The sequence below is a fragment of the Sorex araneus genome, chromosome 3, assembly GCF_027595985.1.
Source record: "Sorex araneus isolate mSorAra2 chromosome 3, mSorAra2.pri, whole genome shotgun sequence".
NCBI classification, from domain to species: Eukaryota; Metazoa; Chordata; class Mammalia; order Eulipotyphla; family Soricidae; genus Sorex; species Sorex araneus.
The window spans coordinates 226436395-226457465 of record NC_073304.1 but is presented as its reverse complement, the minus strand read 5'-3'; the positions used below and the strand labels follow the sequence as shown (position 1 = coordinate 226457465).

At 39.1% G+C, this 21071-nt stretch overlaps 1 protein-coding gene across 1 annotated transcript in view; it reads left to right on the top strand.

The window, feature by feature from the left end:
- Positions 1-19336, top strand: part of SMURF2 (SMAD specific E3 ubiquitin protein ligase 2) — a 101232-nt gene extending 81896 nt beyond the window's left edge. The window contains exons 13-19 of the mRNA XM_055131921.1: positions 792-906; positions 4511-4689; positions 5975-6112; positions 10471-10591; positions 13912-14113; positions 15486-15561; positions 16153-19336. Of these exons, the coding sequence (XP_054987896.1) occupies positions 792-906; positions 4511-4689; positions 5975-6112; positions 10471-10591; positions 13912-14113; positions 15486-15561; positions 16153-16252 (931 nt within the window). The 3' untranslated portion in view covers positions 16253-19336. The remainder of the gene's footprint in view (positions 1-791; positions 907-4510; positions 4690-5974; positions 6113-10470; positions 10592-13911; positions 14114-15485; positions 15562-16152) is intronic.
- Positions 19337-21071: the final 1735 nt, after the last annotated feature.

Here is a 21071-nt window from a genome sequence, read left to right as displayed (position 1 = left end):
AAAAAACATAAAAATAAAAATAAATTTTATTTTGTTTTGTTTCTGTGGTGGTGGGAATTGAACCCAGGATTTCACATATGCAAGATAAGTGATCTGCCTTGAGTCATTCTGAACCTCTTAACATGGACATTCTGAAATAAACCCATATTCTTTGTAATGAATTACTAAATGATTTAGTAATTAAAGCTAGCAGACCATTTGACTGTATGAGTTGTTACTTCTAGATATCTTTATGTTCACTGATGGAAAAATGTCATAAAATGTTAAAATTGTATTGAGTGAGGGGCTGGAGCAATAGCACAGCGGGTAGGGCGTTTGCCTTGCATGTGGGCGACCCAGGTTTGATTCCCAGCATCCCATATCGTCCCCTGAGCACCGTCAGGGGTAATTTCTGAGTGCAGAGCCAGGCGTGATCCCTGTGCATCGCCAGGTGTGACCCAAAAAGCATGCACGCAGGCATAAATAAATAAATAAATAAATAAATAAATAAATAAATAAGTAAATTTATGATATACCAACTATAACATCAAAAGAAGCAGGCATTTGGTGGTAGAGTACTGCTCACGTGTGAAGTTCTAGGCTCAATCCAAGAACCACAAGAAAAATAATTGTATTGAGTGAAAAGTAACTTCACTACAACAAAGAGAATTTTTAAAATTCAGGCGTAATAGATTTTTCATACATATCTATAGTTAGTATTTTCTTTTCCTAAAATTTATTCTGCTATATGGAGCAGTGTATCTCAGTAAAAGTATGTTTATTAACAAAAACTTTTTGTATTTGTTTTCCAGGGAATGGCTATATCTTTTGTCACATGAAATGTTGAATCCATACTATGGCCTCTTCCAGTATTCGAGAGATGATATCTATACGTTGCAAATCAATCCTGATTCTGCAGTTAACCCGGTATGATTGGTGGTTATGATAATGGCAATTAATTGGTGACCTGTAATATCCTATAAATGTCAACATTGCTTGTGGCACAGGATTGCTGTTCTTGCCCTAAGTCAGACTCTTAGTTACAGAAGTTAATCTTCTAGTAAATTTTCTCAAGTTAGTAACTTTTGGATATGTGCAGTAGTTTGGATATATTGCATATAGGAGTGTTTCCTGCATTTTCACTTCTAGAAGTTCCAGCTGGAGGCTACATTGTCCCTAGAGGACCGGGTGATTAAATGAAGACATAAAGCGGAATGACATAAATGGCTATGCGCTGATTTTCTGGAGTTAGACATCAGTTCATATCCTGATCCCATTACTTTGTGACATTGGGCAGATTAATTAACATAAGCCTCAGTTTTGTCATGGCTAATAATATAGTTTGTTCTCAGAAAAGAATAGTGCTAAAATAAGACCCTGAACATTAAGTATTAACACAGTGTTATACAACTCTCTTTGGTGAAAGTTAGCATCTGTTATTAGTTGCTTTTACTTCACTTTTTCATATAAGGGCATGTTCTGTAGTCATCACCGTGACCTGTAGGCCAGGGATATGGCTCCAGCAATCATGCATATGCCTTGTGGGAGGTCCCAGGTTCAACCCCTGGCACCATATTACCCCCACATGACCCTTCTGCAATGACCCTCATAACAATATCAATTCTCTCTTAAAAGAAATGGTGTTGTTTTGATATGTTAACTAAAAAGAAAGTTACAAAATAGTTTGGCATAATTTTGGTAAGTATATGTAAAGTATATTGAAAGGTTTTTACACTATGATATTATTGGTAGTTATCTCTGGTTATTAGCTTATGGATTTTTTTTTGGTCTATAACTTTAAAATTTTTTGTAATTACAATGTCTAAACTTGTAAAATGGAAACAAAATCATTTTTTTGGTTAAAAAGTTTCAAGATAATGGGGCTGGAGCAATAGCACAGCAGGTAGGGCATGAGGCCTTGCACGAGGCCAACCTTGGTTCAATTCCCAGAATACCCGTATGGTTCTCTGGGCATCGCCAGGGATGATTCCTGAGTGCAGAGCCAGAAGTAACTCCTGTGCATTGCCAGGTGTGACCCAAAAAGCAAAAAAAAAAAAAAAAAAAAAAAGGTTTCAAGATAAGCTTGAAAAATTTTTTTCCTAATAAGAAATTTAAAATGCAAATATCCAGCCAACAAAATATCATTATAAAAGATGTTATGACTCAAAATATGGTTAACAGTCCAAATTAATTATAAAAAATCTTTTATAAAGGGAAGATTGTTTTAGGTGACAGTCCAGTTTCGGGAGTCCATTCTGCTGTAGAAAAGAACAGCATCTGTTTGTTAAATATTTCACAATTGTCAGGCTTACTGCCCCGAGTTTCATCATCTGACTTTACTTCTCACAGAGACCCTTTTATGTTGTGGGACTGGGGAGCATACCTAATAATGCTAGAAGTTGAACCTAAGGCTTCACACATGCTAGGCATGTACTCTCCATACCACTTGAGCCGTTTTTCAGGCCCCTTACAGAGACTCTATTCAGATATTACTATTTTCAGTTTTCCAGTTTTCAAGATCTAGTCCTAGTAAATTGAGTAATTTGCCTATATGTGCTTTGCAAGTGTCGGGCAGAATGAGAACTCTAGCCCAGTTTAAGTGTAGTCCAGTAGACTTGTGACCTAAAATCTGTGATGATTTTATTATTATTTTTTTGCTTTTTGGGTTACACCCGGTGATGCACAGGGGTTCCTCCTGGTTCTGCACTCAGGAATTAGCCCTGGCAGTGCTCAGGGGGCCATATGGGATGCTGGGAATCGAACCCTGGTCGTCCATGTGCAAGGCAAATGCCCTACCCGCTGTGCTATTGCTCCAGCCCAAATCTGTGATGATTTAAAGTTTATTTCTGGAAGCCGAAGAGATAGTACAACGGGTAGGAAGTGTGCCTTGCACATGACTGACCCAGGTCGATTCCTAGGATCCTGTATGGTCGCCTGAGCAATGCCAGGAGTAGTTCCTGAGTGCAGAGACAGGAGTAATCCTTGATCATTGCCGGATGTGATCCCAGAAACCAGTAAATAAATAAAATCTGTAAAAAATAAAACAAAGTTCATTTCTAATTATATCAAGGAAGTAAAACTTTAGGATTGAAAGATACTTTTGTCATGACAGAACCAGACTTGTAGGGATTCAGCAGGAGATGGAAGGTGAAGAAGGGGATGACATCTGCAAGTAGCTTAATGAAGCTACGAAAGGGCTGTGATTTGAACTTAATTTTAAATTATAGAAATATTTGATGAAGGGCTGGAACGATAGCACAGCAGGTAAGGCATTTGCCTTGCCGACCCGGGTTCGATTCCCAGCATCCCGTATGGTCACCCAAGCACTGCCAGGAGTTCAGAGCCTGAGTTCAGAGCCAGGAGTAACCCCTGAGCATCACTGGGTATGACCCAAAAAGCCAAAAAAAAAATTATGAAATTTCTTAATTTCGTAATATTTCTAGGGAGACATTGACTATGGAATACTATTTTATAGTAGCTAGAGACTTATAAAGCATGCCCTATAGAAACAACTTTTGAGCTTTGTCAATCCTTTTTTAAAAAAATTGTTATATCAGGGAAGGCATGTGCTATACCACTGAGGTACATCCCTGGACTGGGTTGTTGTGGGTTTTGTGTGTGTGTGTGTGTGTGTGTGTGTGTGTGTGTGTGTGTGTGTGTGTGTGTGTGTGTGGTTTATCTTTCTTTTCCCCTTTTTTATTGGATCACTGTAAGACACACAGCTGCAAAGTTGTTCATAATTGGGTTTCCAGTCATATAAAGTTCCAACACCCATGTACATTTCCCACCACCAGTGTCCCCAGTTTCCTACTGCCACTCCCCTGCTCCCCCAAGATGCCTCTCTGGAGCTCTCTCTCTCTCTCTCTCTCTCTCTCTCTCTCTCTCTCTCTCTCTCTCTCTCTCTCTCTCTCTCTCTCTCACTTTCTCTCTTTCTCTCCTTCTCTCTCTTCTCTTCTCTTCTCTCTCTCACCTCTCTCTCTCCTCTCTCTCGGTTGCTTTACAGGTACTGAAAGTTTATCATGTATTACCTCCTTTTAGCACCCAGTTCTTGTCCAGTATGACCATTTCCAACTATCATTGTCATAGTGTTCTCTTCTTGCCCTAACTGCACTGTGTCCCCCTCCCCGCCCATCTCACCCCCAACCCCACCATGGCAAGTTTCCAGCCATAGGCCAGTCCTCCTAGCCCTTGTTTCTACTGTCTTTGGGTATTAATCTCATACTTTTTTTTTAGAGCCGACAAATGAGTGTGATCATTCTATATCTGTCCCTCTCCCTCCGACTCATTTCACTCAGCATGATGCTCTCTATGTTCATCCGTGTATAAGCGAATTTCATACTTCATTTTTCCTAGTGGTTGTATACTATCCTGGACTGATTTTGATCATATGTGTAATCCATTTAAATACTTATAAATTATAGGGTTAGCTGATACTTATTGTAAGAAAAGATTAATGTTTAAATATTTAGTTTTTATTAAAAATTCCCCAGACAGTATCTAACTTGAATCTATAAACTCTTTTCAATCTCAGGAACATCTATCATATTTCCACTTTGTTGGACGAATAATGGGAATGGCTGTATTTCATGGACATTATATTGACGGTGGTTTCACGTTGCCTTTTTACAAACAGTTGCTTGGAAAGTCAATTACTTTGGATGACATGGAGTTAGTTGATCCAGATCTTCATAACAGTTTAGTGTGGATACTGTATGTATTGGATTTTCTGTCTCCTTATTATAATAAATAAGTGTTATAAAGTACTTTTTGGGGGTGATGCTTTGGGCCACACCCAGCAGTGCTCAGGGACTTACAGTTCCCGGCGCAGGAGTGTCGTGCCCGGGATTCAAACCGGGGTCAGTGGGATGTAAAGCAAGTACCTTAACTATCTGACTTCTAAAATGTACTTTTTTTTTTTTAATTAAAAAAACGATGCATAGGTTGATAAATAATTTGAGTGGTAGAACCACGTCGGACTTTTCCTCTTTTTTGCTTTCTTATATGTTATGAATTCCCAAAAGTTGATGTTACTACTTTACACTTGATCTTAGCCAAAAGGCCAAGAAGCGATGATGTTACTGCTTTAAAGAGAAAAAAGAAATCTAGAGGCTGGAGAGAGAGTAGAGAGTGCAGGGGTTAAGATGCTTCCCTCGCAGGTACACTGATAGTCAGGCTATGACCCAACAACCAAAAAAAAGAAAAAAACCTGATATCATAGTCTTTCTAAAAAGTATTACAGGGATGGAGAGATAGTACAGCAGGTAGGGCACTTGCCTTGTCTGGGGCCAACTTAGGTTTGGTTCCTGGCACCACATAAACAGTCCCCTAAGCATGACCAAGGTGATTTCTGAGCACAAAGCCAGGAATAATCCCTGAGCACAGCCTGGAGTGACTCAGAAACCAGGGAAAAAAATAAAGTACTACTACATAAAATCTATATGTGTTCGAGTATAAATATAGATAGAAATAAAATTTCTACTGGAGTGATTTTTGAAAACCATGCTTTCATCAGCATCATCATCATTAACTTGTGTGGTGCTTCACACATGCAAGTCATATGCTCTACTACCAAGTCACATCCCTGGGCCTGAGATTACACTTTTGAAAGGATATCTGTAAGAACCAGTTCTGTTTTATAGGAGGGCATTTTGTTTATGAAGATACAGTGATAGTATTTATCTTTTCAAATAAAAGGATCTTTCTCATTAGGGATTCTGAGGCTTTTGGTCATTTTGGTGTACCCACATTCAAGGAGGGGCTTCTTTCTGAAATAATTGGAAGATTCCTTGTATAAGGCCAGCTTTGTCCAGCTCTTTCTCATTATTCAGAAAGTTCGATGTTTTTGTGTTTATACAGGTTAAAAGTCTTTAATTTTTATGCCCAGGAAATTTTACCTTATATTTGTCATGAAGCTATCTTGGTCTCACCAATCAGTACATCTAAGAATCTGTGTTTTAGACTTTCCACTAAGTATCTTTTCCTCTTTCTTTTCCAGTGAAAATGATATTACAGGTGTTTTGGACCATACCTTCTGTGTAGAACATAATGCATATGGTGAAATTATTCAACATGAACTTAAACCAAATGGCAAAAGTATCCCTGTTACTGAAGAAAATAAAAAGGAATATGTCAGGTAAACACTTTCGTGTCTTGAAGCCTGAGAATAGTTTTAATGTTCTGGAATGGCAGTTTTCAGAACCATTTTAAGTGTTTAGGTAGAGTTAATGCATTGCTACAAAATTTACTGCACTGCTGTCCCGTTGTTCATCAATTTGCTCGAATGGGCACCAGTAACGTCTCCATTGTGAGACTTGTTGTTACTGTTTTTGGCATATCGAATACACCATGGGTAGCTTGCCAGGCTCTGCCGTGCAGGTGGGATACTCTCGGTAGCTGCCTTTAAAACAACCACCATTTTATTTTCCACAATTCTGTAGGTCAGGAATTATGACAGAGAACAGGGATTGCACCTCAGACCTTCATGTGTCAGATGGAACTGAAAAAATCAAGATGGCCTCTTCACTAACATATTTGATGCCTCAGCTAGGACTAAATAGCGAATGGCTGGTTGGAATCGCCTCCCGGACACCATCAGGGGACCCAGTTCTCACTGTGACTAGACTTTTCCTTTGCAGGAGGGGCCTCTCATTCATACCATTACTCCTTTCTGGCAAGAAACCTAGACTTCCCCTTTTGCTGTTTTCCCGGAAGCCTGGAACTATTCAACATCACTCTGACTCTGCTGTATTGTTTTGCTTTGGTTGATTTGAATCTCAGGCTGGCCCAGGCTCAGTGTGGCGGAGGGGCTATACAAAATATGAATACTAGGAAACATGGTACATAGGACCGTATGCGTGGAGATACAACGACTAACTATTTTATGCTGTGTTACTGGCTCTTTTCCTGTTTATCAACTAGTGTGTTGTAGGCTTTTAACTATAAAGTTATGGTAATCAAATTTTTTTTGTGTGCTTTTGGGGTCACATTCAGCGTTGCACAGGGGTTACTCCTGGCTCTGCACTCAGGAATTACTCCTGGCCGTGTTCGGGGGACAATATGGGATGCTGGTAATCGAACCCGGGTTGACCGTGTGTAAGGCAAATGCCCTACCTGCTGTGCTATCACTCTAGCCCCTATGATTATTTTAATTTTTTTTTTGGTAATCAAATTTTGGAGTTTAGACTTAACTATATGTACATCATTTTAAATTTTTAGCTTAAAAATTTTGTTCCTAAATCTTTTTTCTTCCCTCCCCCATCAGAGCCAGGGAATGAACCCAGCTCAGTCTTACTGAAGTTTTCATAGTTTATAAATGAGGACCATTAGTTTCATGTAATGATGATGGAAGGAACATCACTGGTATATCTTTTTTTGTTTTAATGTTTGGGACCTATACCTGGTGGTACTTTGGGATCACTTCTAGAAGGTTCTGAGGACCATCTGGGGTACTGATGGGTTAAACCCAGAAATGGAACCTGTGTCAGATGCGTGTAAGGCAAGCATTTTACTTGCTACTCTCTTTAGCCCCAGATTTTTTTTTCCTAAACAACTTGATAACCACCACCAAAATAAGTGAACATGCACATGCCTTTTAACTTGTGGCTCCATTTTAAAGTAATGTGAGTAAGATGTTCTGTTAAAATAGTGTTGAGATATTTAAGATTTCTAAAATGTTCTTATAGTATAATGGTTAATTGCATAGAGTCAATAGAATATTATGTGCATAATTAAAAGAAAAATACACATAGGCTGTCAAATCTGAAAAGCAGATCTTTGAAGGACTGTAAAAGAACAGTGTTGTTTTATAATTAAATGGAACATTGGATCAGGAAGCCTATATAACAAACAAAATGTCGTATGTGTCCAGGACAGGCACAGTAAGGTGTTAACTGGAAGTGAAGGGGGGGGGAATGAGCTTTTAGGGGCCAGAGAGATAGTACAGCAGGTAGGGCATTTGCCTTGCAGGTGGCCAGCCCGGGTCTGGGCCCTAGCACCCTATCACTCTCATCACTCAAGCACCAGCAGGAGTGACCCCTGAGCACCGAGCCAAGCGTAAGCCCTGAGCACTGCTGACTATGACCAGAAAAAAAGAGAGAACTTTTAAATTTTACTGTATCCATAGTTATGATTTGATTTTTCTTTTTACAGGTATCCCTTGAACAACTCAAGGGATAGGGACACCACCCTCCTGCATAGCTGCATAGTTAAATCTACCTGTAATTTTTTTTTTTAATTTTATTTTTTATTATTTTTTAATTTTTTTATTTTTTGGTTTTTGGGTCACACCGGCGATGCACAGGGGTTACTCCTGGCTCTTCACTCAGGAATTACCCCTGGCGGTGCTCAGGGGACCATATGGGACACTGGGATTAGAACCCGGGTCGGCCGCGTGCAAGGCAAATGACCTACCCGCTGTGCTATCGCTCCAGCCCCTCTACCTGTAATTTTTGTATCTGTAACTGCCCGCTATTTACCTAGAAGTGTTACCAACATCAATTAACACGTATTTTATATGTTGCATGTATTATAACATGTACTTTATATACATTTATATTACTCCTGGCGGTGCTCAGGGGACCATATGGGATGCTGGGAATCGAACCCGGGTCAGCTGCGTGCAAAGCAAACGCCCTACCCGCTGTGCTATCGCTTCAGCCCTGTACTTTATATTCTTGTAGTTAATTTAAAGAGAAGGAAATCTTACTAAGAAAATAATGGCTGAGAATAGAGAGATCATGCAAGGATTGAGGTACTTGCTTTGCTTGTGACAGACTGTGGTTTGATCCCTGGAACTCAAAAGCACAACCAGAAATAAGCTAGGACTAAGCCCTGCGTACCAATGATTATGTCCCATAAGTCGAACCAGGGGCTGGAGAGATAATACAGCAGGTGCCTTAACTCTCAAACCGAAACAAAGGAAACGCTCTCATAGTTATGGCTGGGCGTATGGTAAAGGGCATACCTGCTTCCTAACACTGCCTCCTAAAAAAAAATTCAAGAAATAAAAAATGAATTTATTTATAGTACTGTTATGAATAAATTAATTTATGAAAATATTTCATGTATATGGACACCCAACAACCGACAAAAAAAAAAATCTAAGAATGAATGGGAATTTTCTGACTTTCATTAGTGTGAAATGAAAAGATCACTTACAGGATCTTTTATGGAATTCTCAGTTGCTGTGTCCCACTCTCCAGAATTGTCATATTTATAGCACAAAATAATGATACCTTGGCAAGAAACAGTCTGAGACTAACAGAATTTACAGAGAAAGACTTTTTATGGGGCTGAGGAGATAGTAGGTAGCGTGCCTGCCTATGCCAGTTTGTATCCCGTGTGGTCCCCTGAGTTCCACCAGGAGTGATTCCTGAGTTGCAGAGCCGGGAGTGAAATCTGAGCATTGCCAGTATACCCCAGAACCCCAAGACAAACAACAAGACCCCTTTTTATAAATGTGCAGTCCCCTTAAACTAAGGTGAGGTCCTGGGCCGGGAACGTGGCTCAAGAGAAGAGTACATGTTCCGCATGTGCAATCGCCCTCAGTGGGGTCCGGGTGCTGCAGGGCCCTCCCCAGCAGTGTCACATATGTCCCCTCGTGCTCATCCCTGAGTCCTGTTTTCATTTTAGTTTTTTAGTGGGTCCTGTTTTTTGAAAAGTGGGGTTTCCTAACCAGAGAGAAAGCCTAACAGACTGAGTGCATACACTGCATTTCAGGAGGCCCGGATTTGATCCCTAACACTGCATGGTACCAGAGTACTGCTGTATTTGTCCCCCAAACCAAAACAAAACCGAAAAACAAGAGGTTCAGAGTAGGCAATACTGATGTTACTTCTCAGGGAATTATTTTTTCAAGTTTGGAAAATGAAGTGTTGACAGATTTGGAAGATGAACATTAAGTAAGATTTGTAAGAGAGAAAGTTAATTATTGATACTGTTTTTTTTCCCATGAGGTTTCCACTTTTTTTTTTCTTTTTGGGTCACACCTGGCTCTGCACTCAGGAATCACCCCTGGCAGTGCTCAGGGGACCATATGGGATGCTGGGAATCGAACCCGGGTCGGCCGAGTGCAAGGCAAACACCCTACCCGCTGAGCTATTGCTCTAGCCCCAAGGTTTCCACTTTTTAATTGGCTTAGAACTGCCTCACAGCTCAGGATTTATGTACCCTCAGAACTCCAAGACTTTATATTTTATTTATTTTTTTTTGTTTGTTTCTTTTTTGGGATATACCCGGTGGTGCTCAGGAATCACTCCTGGCAGGTGCAGGGGATCATATTTGTTGCCAGTATGTGATGCCAGGATCAAACTCTGATTGTCCTCATGCAAGGGAAGCACCCTACCCTCTGTACTATCACTGTAGCCTTGACTTTATATTTTAGACTAAATTCTTAGTACTAGATGCTGATAAAGCACAGTGTTGCTAACGTAGAGATTCAGTTATCAAATTGAATATATTTGATCATTTGAAACTCCTACCCATTGTTTATAGGCTCTATGTGAACTGGAGATTTTTACGAGGCATTGAGGCACAATTCCTGGCTCTGCAGAAAGGATTTAATGAAGTAATTCCACAGCATCTGCTGAAGACATTTGATGAGAAGGAGTTAGAGGTTGGTGTATGAATATCATGTTATCATTTAGTGTAACAAGGAAAATATATTTTCTGTTATTTAATTTTAGAGGAAAGCTGTATTTTTTTTTTTTCTTTTTGGGTCACACCTGGCAATGCACAGGAGTCATTCCTGGCTCATGCACTCAGGAATTATCCCTGGCAGTGCTCAAGGGACCATATGGGATGCTGGGATTCGAACCCGGGTTGGCCGCGTGCAAGGCAAACACCCTACCCGCTGTGCTATCACTCCAGCCCCCAAGGAAAGCTGTATTTCTGGTGCCATTGAAATTTTCTGGTGCAGGCTGTGAGAATCAGTAATTATGGGAAAACTGCTTTGAAAAATTTAAATATCCTTTCTTGTTTTCACAGGTTTCATGGCTTACATTTTATATCTTTTTTGTTGTTAGTATTTTTATTTTTTAATTAAAAAATATTTTAATTGAATCACAGTGGAATATACAGTTACAACATTGTTAATTATTGAGCTGCAGTCATACAGTGTTTCAGTACCCTTTCCTTCACCAGTGCACATGTCCTGCCACAAATGTCCCCAGTTTCCCTCCCACCTTCAGCCTCTCATCCACAGCCTGCTTCTATGGCAGACACTTTCTCCTCTCTCTCTTTTACTTTCCTTTTAGGCATTGTGGTCTGCAGTACTGTTACTGAAAGATTTTCATGCATGTCACTTTACCTCCTTTCACCACTCAGTTTTTGTTCAGATTGATCATTTTCAACCATCCTTATCATAGTGGTCCCTTCTCTATCCTAACTACACTCTCCCTCCCCCTAGGTAGCATGCCTCCTACCATGGACCAGTCCACAATTCTGCTGTCTTTGGGTATTGCTCACATACTCTGTTTTTTTTTTTTTTTATATCCCCCCAAATGAGTGCAGTCATTCTATGTTTGTCTCTCTCCATCTGACTGATTTCACTCAGCAGTTTCATCTCTTAAATTACTTAAGTGGCTCTTTAGTTATTAATTTTTCTCTACAACATTGAAATTAATTTGGATAAAAGCTTACGCTCAGTTGGGTTTATGTCAAATTTTGCAAAAAGCTTTGATGAAAGTATAGAGGAAATAATTAAAATGGTTTGTATAAACTTACCTAACATCCTTATTCTTTTTAGAAACATTCATTGCTAACTATTTATAATAAACAGATTACTTTTTTGTTGTCTTATAAAACTGGCCCATAAATACCTTAGGCCTGTTTTTATAACTAAGACTTTTAACCAACAGACCTGAATTTCCATTTTGAGAAAAACAATGAGTTTTTTTTCCCCTATCAGAGGTCCTGTCACTGTATCAGTCATCCTGTTGCTCATTGATTTGCTGGTACCAGTAAACGTCTCCATTGTGAGACTTGTGATCAGAGGTCCTAAAATTAATTAATGACAAGTGATAGCATAAATATTTGAGGTATGGACCCATGGAGATAACTCAAAATGCTGGAGCACATGGTTTGCTTGAGGGAGCCTCATATTTCATCCCTGGAATAGCTTGGGTCTTCTGAGCACCAACTTAGGAGTAGTTCACAGCACTGTCAAATGTGGCCCCAAAACCAGTGTGTATTTGGAGTCTACAAATAAACTATTCATGGAACATTATACAAAACTACTGTGTCCTTTCCAACTAAATCCATTAACAGATCTGTTAGCAAATATACCCAAAAAGATTGGCATTTCTTTGTACCTAATTTTTCAGTAGTGAAATGACATGAAGAAGAGGCAGACTTAGCAGCAATGGCAGCAGTGTTGAAATGCAATTTATTTTAATCCTTTTGACCCTAACTTACCATTCCACTGAAGAATTTAGGAGCCATCTTTTGTGCTATAAATACGTATTTCTGTAACCCTATTTGAATAGATATTTATTGAGTGTAGTTATGATTCAGTAATCTTTTCAGAGCCTTATAGAAATTGTGTTTTTTTTCCCACTAGGGTTAATGTTTATTATGTTTCTATAGCTAATGAAATTAAAATTTTATAAAAATAATATGGATAGAACATACTGGTTTGCTAGGATTAAATAGGCACTAGAATTTGCCAGTTATAGTATGTTTTATATTATGCATATAATTTACTATTATAAAAAATAATTGTGGGGCTGGTATGCTAGTACAGTAGGTAGGGTGCTTGCCTTGCATGCAGCTGACACACATTTTCAATCTCTAGCATCCCTTTGATCCCCCAAGCACCGCCAGGAGTGATCCCTGAGTGCAGAGCCAGGAATAAGCCCTGAGCACTGCCAGGTGTGGTCCAGATATCTCTCCTGCCAAAAGAAAAAAAATTATTTGTAGTAGGTTCTAGAGATACTCCAGGGGCTGAGGTGCTTACTGTGCACACAACTGACCCTGGTTTGACCTCTGGCACTGCATGTGGTCCCCTAAGCAACTGCCTTAAGTCATTCCTGAGCACAGCTATCGAATACCTAAATCCTTCCCTCCAAAAAATATATATATATACACTTTAATATACATTATGTTTTACATGTATATACTTTAATATACAATATATACTTTTGCACCTTTATGTAAAATCTATAAGCATACCTTGATAGTCTCGGACTCTAAGGATGAGTGAAGTAAAAAGTGATTCTGAAGCAATTTTGATACAGTTCATGTATACTGGTCCTGCTTTAGGATGCCAAACAGTGCATTAATAAGTCTACTAATACACTTATATATTTGATACTTGTATGCAGTTTTTAAGGTAATCTCATAAAATGTATCATCTCTTCACACATTCCATAAGTTTGGTCACTGCTACTGACCACTGTGTTGCTTCAGTAGGATAGAGTGAAATAGACAACTGCTGTCATTAAAGCACTGGAACCAAATTGCCACGGGTCCCATAGCTGATGAAGTGTTAAAATGAGAATAACCTGATGAAGATTTTAAAGCATATATAAATTATATTTACTATTTGAGTTTAACTTCTGGTTATTAAAAAATACACTTCACTGTGAAATCAGAAATTTCGATCTTGCCATTTGGGTAGGTAGTGAACATTTAAAATATAGATCTCAGACTCACAGAATTAAAATTTAGCACAGGGGGGCTGGAAAGGTAGTACAGTGGATGAGGCCAAGTTGGGTTTAATCCTGTATCCTGTATGGTCCCCTGAGCACTGGTGTCTCCCCATAACAAAACAAAACAAAAATTTTCAGAATAGAGCCTGGTATGTATAATTTGAAAAGTATTGCAGATGATTCTGATTTGTATTCTTAGGAATTATGTTAGGGGAATAAAGGAAGTTCTACTTCGTGGAATTTTTGGCTTAACGTGGGTTTCATTATTTGTGCAACATTTTTACAGCTGATTATTTGTGGACTTGGAAAGATCGATGTTAATGACTGGAAGGTAAACACTCGGTTAAAACATTGTACACCAGACAGCAATGTTGTCAAGTGGTTCTGGAAAGCTGTGGAATTTTTTGACGAAGAGCGACGAGCACGGTTACTTCAGTTTGTGACAGGATCATCAAGAGTGCCTTTGCAGGGCTTCAAAGCTTTACAAGGTAAAAGAGACAGGGCCAGCTGTTGTGGTGGCTAATAATTGTGGGGAGGGAGTTAGTATTTGATCTATAGTTTACACACCATGTGTTGTAAGCAAGCTCTCTTTCCACTCTATTTCTTACCTGAAACTTGAATATCTTGATGCCTTCTTCTCCTTCTTTTCTTTTGTTCCCCTCCCGAGCGCCTTTTCTGCTGGGTTCTCTGTGATCATAGTGAGTGCTACATGCTAGAGTCCGTATGCTTCCTTGTTCAGTGTTTCATCCCCTGCTTTAAATTGTTGCATACTCTTAGAGGAAAGTGCCTACCTATTTCCCTGGTCACATTTCAGTCTGGCAAAGCATTTGCCCTTTGGAATGCCTCTCCCTCAACATTTTTCATCTTTTTTTTTTTTTTTTAACAGAGACAGCATGAATCATGGAAGTTATTCATTTGATCAGTGCACTTTAATTATTGCATGCCATCCGACCATGTATTTATAAAAAGCTGTTTTCTGTGAACTAGCTGTTTAATTTTGGGATCAGTTGATAATGTCACTAATGATTGTATCCCTGGAGGGCAGGCAGTTACTTAATTTTGTCTCTGAAGAGTCTCATTTTCAAAGCCTCTGCTGCTTCTGGTGATAACAGGATATACATAGCAAGACTAGTGCATAAGCCATCAGTGTTGCCCACAGTGCACGTAGGGAAAGCTCATGGGGAAAGTGCCCTTTCAGTTGCGTTTACATTTTCTTTGTGGAGATCTCACCAGACTTCCCAGATACCTAAAGAAAAATTGCATACCCACATTTATGTGTCTTATGTTAACTAAAATTTATTCTATAGACTGTTTATATTCTGCTGTCAGTCAAGTTTGAGTCACAAAACCTAAATTATTATATGTTATCATTTGATTAGTTGTCTTTCCTATAAGTTAAAGTCCTTAATTTTTCTATAGAAGATAGAAGTTGGCAAAAGATTTCAATCCTAAGGGTTGGGGAAATGGTATACAGTGGGCACATGGCCAACCTGGGTTCAATTCCTGGCACCCTATCTGGTCCCCCATCCTTAGCAGCAGTGATCTCTGAATGCAGAGCCAGGAATAAGTCCTACGCCCAGCCGGGTGTGGCCAAAAAACCAAAATAAATAAAAAGATTTCAATCCTGAACTTTCCTCTTGAATTGAAATGTAGCTTATTAAGGAAACCTAGCCTTATCCAAGGTCACTCTCAGTGTTCGGTACCTGGATTATTTTCCTGCTGCCTTTTGGCGGTTTACGATGTGTCATCACTATTCCCCCTGTTCTTAGACCCTGGGCTTTATGTACCAGTGTTATTCTTGGGTTTCCAAGCTTAATGCACATGCACCTGGAGTGATGTGACCCACATTTACGTCTGCAGGTGCCGCAGGCCCACGGCTCTTTACCATACACCAGATTGATGCCTGCACAAACAACCTGCCGAAAGCCCACACTTGGTAAGTTATTTTTATAGCATCAGTGCCCCTCCCCCATGGGGTACAGAGCTATTAGTTCACACAGATCTGACTTTTCATTTATTGTTCTAACTATTAAATGGAAGCCTAAAAGGAGCAGGCATCTCTTTTATGTAATTTAAGGTTAGTCACAATATAGGTTAATATAACGTTAGTCACAATAACAAAAGCCCAAAGGCAATAGAAATTGAGAGCTGGTCCTTATTAGGAAACTTTCCATGAGGGAGGGGAGGGCAGGGGACACTGGGATTAGGGTAGAGGAAGGACACTCTGGTGCTGGAAGGTGTTATTCATGAAATGCTACCATTAACAATTTTGTAAAACCCCAGCACCTAAAATAAATTTAAATAAAAATTTAGGTAAAAATTAAATAAAAAGATTATTCAGAAATTGATGAGAATTCCTCAGAGTGGTAAACTTGAGAGAAATAGGACCTTTTCCTCCATTTTAATTTTCTCCTTTTAAGTTTTGCATGTGCTATAGGCAGTGGTGTGCATTATATATAATACTTTACTAGGCCAGTTGTGACTAATTCATAATAAACTGTGTGAAATCTGATTTGTTTATTCACAGCTTCAATCGAATAGACATTCCGCCCTATGAAAGCTATGAAAAGTTATATGAAAAGCTGCTAACAGCCATTGAAGAAACATGTGGATTTGCTGTGGAATGACAGACTTCAAGGATTTACCCAGGACTCTATTTATACCCCTGACTGACTGCCTCCTTTCAGCAGTTTCAAGGAATGCTGAAAAACAGGAAAATGTCCCTTCCCCCTCCCTTTAAAAAAAATTTTTTTTAGGACACTGTGAGGGGAAAAGACAATTTTGAAATTCCTTTTCAAGGGAAAAAGAGGTCCTTATGTTTTGCCATGAGGCCACATTCAGCTGCTATTTAAATTAGTATCTTGAACCTAAAGAATGCTGACTTTTCCTACATTTCCAGAGTTAGGCAGGATTCTACACTTAAAGACTACTACTATTTTTATAGAGGCAATCTATCCAGATCACTCCGCAGATTTCAGGTCTCCAGCATCAAGACAACTTCAGCAGTCGGTACAAGTCACATTTCTTTTTGATTGAATACATGATTTTGAACAGCTCCTGTACTTGCTCTTTGTAAAAAAAATAAAATAAAATTATTTTGAATTATTCTACCTTTATAAACAACTGGCTAAAAGAATCATCCTTAAAAATTTAAGCAATTTACATGTTTAGTTACATTTTGTATAGCAAAGCATTATATTTTAAAAGCATTATATGTTTCAACTTATTTAAAGTGAGTTTTTAAAACTATTTTTCAAGCATGAATTTTCCTGGAATACTGCGCTATGGTTTTAGTTGTCCACTTCATTATGCAACCATTTAAATTTAGTAGCTTCGTTGCTACAATAAGATGCCTTCAGGGGCTCCCAGTCTTAAAAAACAGTCCTTACTTTTTTATGTCATGTCAATCTGATCAGGCATCTTGGAGTTACTCTTTATCTTAAATGGAATACTATATGTGTATAGAAGCCCAGATCACCTGGAAAGGATGGACTTTTCGTTCTTTTGCTGAATTAGTTTATCTTTAATATATAGACAGTTTCTTAAGCCAAAGTCTTGAAGACAGGTGCACCAGACCTTAAAGTATGGTCTAAGCGTCTATCAAGTAAGCCATCCAGTTCTTTGTTCAGCTTCTCATAATATGAATCAAGTTATAAAGGAGGAAAAATATTACATTGAAGATTATGGTATCAAGGTTAGAACACCCTGCTTTACCTAAAATAAAGTGGTGGGCAGTGGGGCCAGGGATGTGATTCCCGAAGAAACTGATTCTCGCTCTGTAACTTTAAAAAATGAATTAATTTTGGAAATGTAAGGTAATACCAGTGATTTGATTTTGAACTGTTCAGATTTCACCTTTAAGACTTGAAGCATAATGCACAATCCAGAAGTCAACCGAAATTTTGGAATGAGGGATTGGGAAAAAATCTGAACTCATAGGTGGAGTTTTAAATTCACCCATCAGAAATAAGCTCTGTTCTTTTTAATATATCTATATTAAAATTGAAAACCACATTTTGATGAGAGCTTTCTTTAAATTTTGCAGCTTCGTTATCAAATAATAGTTCTTTGTGTTCTTTCATTTGATGGATTTGTTTTTCAGTCTGTGCTCTTGGACCAGAGGGTTCCTTAAAGGAGTAACAGTTTAAAAGGAAAGTGGGGCAGAAGGAGAAGAGGAAAGACCTGGTTGGTATTAGAGCAGGGTCCTCTAACTCCCCAACCCACAGCCCCTTTATCCAGAGCAGCTGTAGTTTTTCATTTATAAGTATTCCACAAAATTTTCATGGGTGTGGGGAAGGTGGGTCGGGTAACAGAAGTTGAAATTTCGCTGCTTAAAAAAACACAAAGAACTACTTGGGCAGCATTCAGCCAAATTTAACTGCTATAGGCAAGCTTGTCTAGTCACAGCTGTGCAGTGGCAATGTACTTACGCTAACCTATTTCTTCCCAAACAGTTGTTTTTCTACAGCTTTCTTAATAGTTCTGAAGCACATCTTAATATTTAGAGGTTTCTGTATAGTATTTGGTGGTCTGTTTTCAGCTTTCATGATTGCACCTTACTGGCTGCAGGTCCATCGTCCTTACATTGAAGCACTAGTGCAGTGCAACTGTGCCTACTCTTACAATCGTTCCGTATGTGATGAATGCGAGAGAAGTCATAACTGACAGTAATAATGAAATGATACTAACGTAATGTATATTACGAAGCAGGCAAATACCATCGCTTTTTTTAGTGCCTTTTAAACTTTATAATAAAGATATTATACTTAATAGAGCTTTAAAACAAATTACCCTAACAGTCTATTATATCAACATAATTTATAAAAACGTATGATTTAGATTTCAATTTCACAATGTTACCTGCTTACTTCCATATAGGTGCTACACATATCGTTCCCCATGTGTCATTAAGCCTTGGACTTGCACTTCATATTTAATGTGAATATTTATTTCCGCATGTTCCTCCTGAGTTTTTTCTAATTCATCCCCTAGTTGTGTTATTTCACATTCATGATTTCATTGCCTTTCCGTCACCCATGCTTAGTTATGAATAGAGGTTACTTTGTAGAGCCCATATGCAGTTCAGAGGTGAGTTTAACGTCAGAGGCTCTTATTTCTTGGTGTAAAAACAAGTGCTTATAGTATCCGTTTTGTTTTGCACAGTCTATTGCCCCAAATGGATTTATTTTTACCATTTTTTCTCTTATATTTACAGTCCAGAACATAAGTTTCCTTTCAAATACAGTGTAATTTGCTTTATTTTACAACACTAAATCCGCTTTGAACTTCTGATGCATTTAACTGATTGTGTTGATGGGAGTTAGAGATTGTTCCAGCCATCTTTCCAGTGTGATAGGACAGCTCTTCCATTTCTGTTCTGAAGTGCAGCACACAGTCACAGGTAGCCTTTGTAGTATTTAACATGTTAGGATGATGATTGTACCAAATGCTGAGTTGTTTTGTTTCTAGATGTAATTAGTTCATTTAATGTAATATTCTTCCTTCCCTCAAACTGACTTTTAAAGATAAAGTTTATCATTTTCATTGTATTTGTATTTATTACAGAGTGTTTTAGCTTTGATATTCTTTGTATTTTCACTCAGTTGTTACATGAGCTTTATCAATAACATCTGTATAAATGGTTTTTAAAAATGAACTGTGTATGTGCCCGTGCCGAAGTTGAGCAATAAATGAATGCTGTTTGCACTGTCGCAGCATCAAAGTTTTTAAAGAATACTGAGTTGATACTGATTCTGAAGAGATTTATGGTTGGCTCCAGGAAGTAGGGCAGCAGGTGAGCCATAAGATGAGCAGGTGGAGAGTGGTACACCTCTTCAGTAGCTGGGGCTGGACGTGCTGCAGTCCTTCAGTGCGTCCTGTCTGTCTCTGGCAGTGCAGGGAAGGACCTTGCTTCCTTGCTTCTCCTGCTATGGCAAATTGGTTTACAGTGGTCCGGTGGGGAAGGGGAGGTGCCCTGTGGAGTTGAGTTTCTGAGACTACTTTCAGCTTTTGAAAGGTAGGTTCTTTTCCTCTAGCGGTGTCTGTCAGGAGTCTGGAGAGTAAAACGGCAATAATGGTCTCACCTTTGCCACCTGAGTGTTCAGTAAAACCCTCAAAATGAAAAGGAGAAATCAGAGATACAGGGAACCAGAGTTACAGTTCCCAATTCTATTTTATTATTTCGGTTTGGGGGCCATACCTGGAAGTGTTCAGGGATTACTCCTGGTTCACACTAAGAAATCATTCCTGGGAATGCTTAGGGGACCACATGGGGTACTGGGGATCGGATTTGGGTCAGCTGTATGCAAGACAAGTTCTGGCCCCCAGTTCACACCTCTTTTAAAAAGGAGAATCCAGGACTTGGAGTCATAGTTCAAGGTTGGGTGTTTGCTTTGCATGTGGCCAGCCCAGGTTCAATCCGTAGGATCCCATATTCTTCCCCCTAGCACTGCCAGGAGCCATAACTTGAGTGCAGAGCCAGGACTAACCACTGAGCATCACCTGGTGTGCAAGTCCCACTCCCAGCCCCTATCCCCACCAAGAAAGAAGAAAGGGAAAGTAAATCCAGGGACTGGAGTGATTAATACAGTGGGCAGGGCCCTTGCCTTATACATGGCAGACCTGGGTTTAATCCCCAGTACCCCGTGTGGTCTTTTGAGCACAAAGCCATGCATAAGCCCCGAGCACCTCCAGATGTAGCCCCGAAACCAAAAACAGAACAAAGAAATTAGATTAAGTACATGGGTGGGAGAAGGAATGGATAGGATGTTTTCTATGCAAGGCTCTCAGTAGCATAGACCATACAGAAAGGGATGTTTGAGGAATACCAGGGACTTAAAACCGGAAAATTATAGTATTATAATCTGTGGATTACCCAAAAATAGTTTCTTTTTTTAAGTAATATATATTTTATTTATTAATTTATTAAAAAGTTTTATTAGGGAACCAAAAATAGTTTCTTAGCTAGGGTATCTGAGAGGCTTGTCCAGCTTCATTATAACGAAGGTTAATAGATTTGTTTTGGACGTGGAGTCAGGAGCACACTTGGCTGTCTCTGGGTGTACTCATGGCTCTGTGTTCAGGAATTATTCCTGGTGGTGCTCAGGAGACCATGTAGGGTGCCAGGAATTGAACCCAAATCTACCACATGCAAACAGAACCTGAGTTTAAAATTGGTTTTTTTTGGGGCTGGAGCTATAGCACAGCGGGTAGGGCATTTGCCTTGTACGCGGCCGACCCGGGTTCGATTCCCAGCATCCCATATGGTCCTCTGAGCACCGCCAGGAGTAATTACTTGAGTGCAGAGCCAGGATTAACCCCTGTGCAGAGCCAGGTGTGACCCAAAAAGAAAAAAAAAAATGTGAATTACTTAAGTCATGGTCCAGCACAACAATAAAATGTAGCTTTAAAAAAAATAATAATAAAATAAAATTGGGTTTTTTTTAA